Source organism: Elephantulus edwardii, unplaced genomic scaffold (assembly GCF_000299155.1).
Source record: "Elephantulus edwardii isolate Elephantulus edwardi_28Jun2011 unplaced genomic scaffold, EleEdw1.0 scaffold00044, whole genome shotgun sequence".
NCBI classification, from domain to species: domain Eukaryota; kingdom Metazoa; phylum Chordata; class Mammalia; order Macroscelidea; family Macroscelididae; genus Elephantulus; species Elephantulus edwardii.
Genome location: NW_006399794.1, coordinates 15,366,535 through 15,368,385, shown reverse-complemented (window position 1 = coordinate 15,368,385; position 1,851 = coordinate 15,366,535). Strand labels below are relative to the sequence as shown.

The 1,851-nt window shown below is 42.5% G+C and overlaps 1 protein-coding gene across 1 annotated transcript; it reads right to left on the bottom strand.

The window, feature by feature from the left end:
• Positions 1-439: 439 nt before the first annotated feature.
• LOC102875227 (60S ribosomal protein L10a-like) lies at positions 440-804 on the bottom strand. Its single transcript, XM_006885731.1, has one exon. It carries the CDS (start codon positions 788-790, stop codon positions 440-442), a length of 351 nt encoding a protein of 116 aa, XP_006885793.1. The 5' UTR covers positions 791-804.
• Between the last annotated feature and the right edge of the window lie 1,047 nt (positions 805-1,851).

Below are 1,851 nucleotides of genomic sequence, written 5' to 3'. Positions count from 1 at the left end.
CCTCTCCATCCATCATGACACTGCCTATTGGTCTAGTTGTAAGAATCTTTGTTTCCTTGATATTGACACTCGATTCATACTGAAGGCTGCATTCCTTGATCTTCTGTAGTAAGTGCTTTGAGCCCTTCTCATTTTCAGCAAATTTGTGTCATCTGCATAACACAGGTTTTTGTTTAGTCTTCCTCCAATCTTGATGCCACATTCCTCCTCACAGAGTTGAGCTCTTGGCTAATTTTCTCAGCATATAGATTGAACACGTGTGGAGAGAGAATCCAACCCTGATGCACTCCCTTCCCAATTCCAAACTATGCAGTGCTCCCCTTCTCTGTTCACATAATAGCCTGATGATCCAAGTATAGGTTCTGCATGAGCTCCATCAAGTGCTCTGGGATCCCTATTCTTCTTCTGGTATAAACAGTAAGATTTATTGAGCTGTATCTTAGGACAGACACTGGGGCTTGCCCATGGTGCTCTTGATATACAAAGCCCGAACATTCTGCCAATTCTTCTTTAGCAATGAAACCAGAAAGTTGACAGCCAGGTGGATGTTGTAAACAAGTTCTTCATCTGTCATCTTCACATGGCCAACAGCCACTGCCAGACACAGGACCTTTTTCATCTGGAATTTGATGGTGGACTTCACCTCGTCTACTTTTGCCACCATGTTCTCATTGTGGGTCAGCAGAGAAGGGAACTTGCCAGCCTTATTCAACCCTGGACCTAGGATTCTTGGGATCTGCTTGATCAGGGATTCAGAGGCCAAAAAGGCATCATACTTCTTGGCCAGCATTTTGACCAGTTTCTATTCTTTATGTCAGCCACAACTTGTCGTGATCCACACAGTCAATAATGCACAAATAGACATTCTTTTGGTATACCTTACTGGAATTCATCTGACATCAGCAATGATATCCCTGGTATTATGGCTTCTTCTAAATTCTGCTGGAGTATTTAGCTTCGCATAGTTAGATTCTGGAAGGTAAGTATTTTTTTATATACTTGAAAGCTGAGTGTAAACTGAGTGTCTCTGATTGTTAGCCATCAAGTAGTGTAAACTGACTAACTGTATCTTATTTCGTTCACAATCATCTGTGTGTGGGAAGCCTCTTGTGTAGGCAAATTGGATCTTATTTTACTTTTTTTAAAAAATAATTTTCATAAACATTTGCAGAGAATTTGGATTTCTATTCATTCATTGCTGCACTTCTCTACCCGCCCAGCCCTCTCCCCTCCCCCCCAGTTTGCTCCTCTCTTTCAAAAGTAAAAGACTCTCTCCGGGTACACAATCCACCCGCACCCCTCCCACCGTCCCAAGTACATTCCACTGTTGTTGTTGTTGTTGTTATGTGCCCTCGAGTCGTTTGCGACTCATAGCGACTCAATGTACAACAGCCCTAAACCGTACCCTATCCTGTGCCAATCTCATTGCCTCTGACACACCCATCCCGATTACCCCAGTCATTGTGGACTCTTGTGATAACCATAATACCCTATCATACATCGCTTTTAAATTATTCAGTCCCTCATCTGTTTCAGTGCAGTATACATAATTTATCCAGTTTTTCTCAGTCTTACCCCAACCCTGATATCAGTCTCATTTTTACAGCAGTGGCGCTATGCAATATTTGTCCTTTTGCGACTGAGATATTTCACTCAGCATAATGTCCTCCAGGCTCACCCATTTTGAATAACATCGCACGAGTTCCTTGTTTTTCAGTACAGCATAGTGTGAATATACCACAGCTTCTCTATCCATTCACCTGTTATGCATCAGAGAGTTGGACAATGACCAAGGAGGATAGAAGGAGAATTGATGCCTTTGAGCTGTGGTGCTGGAGAAGAGTATTGAGA

Bases quoted from the DNA above. Each gene is read 5' to 3' on its own strand.
- LOC102875227 (XM_006885731.1), bottom strand. From the start codon at position 790: ATGCTGGCCAAGAAGTATGATGCCTTTTTGGCCTCTGAATCCCTGATC.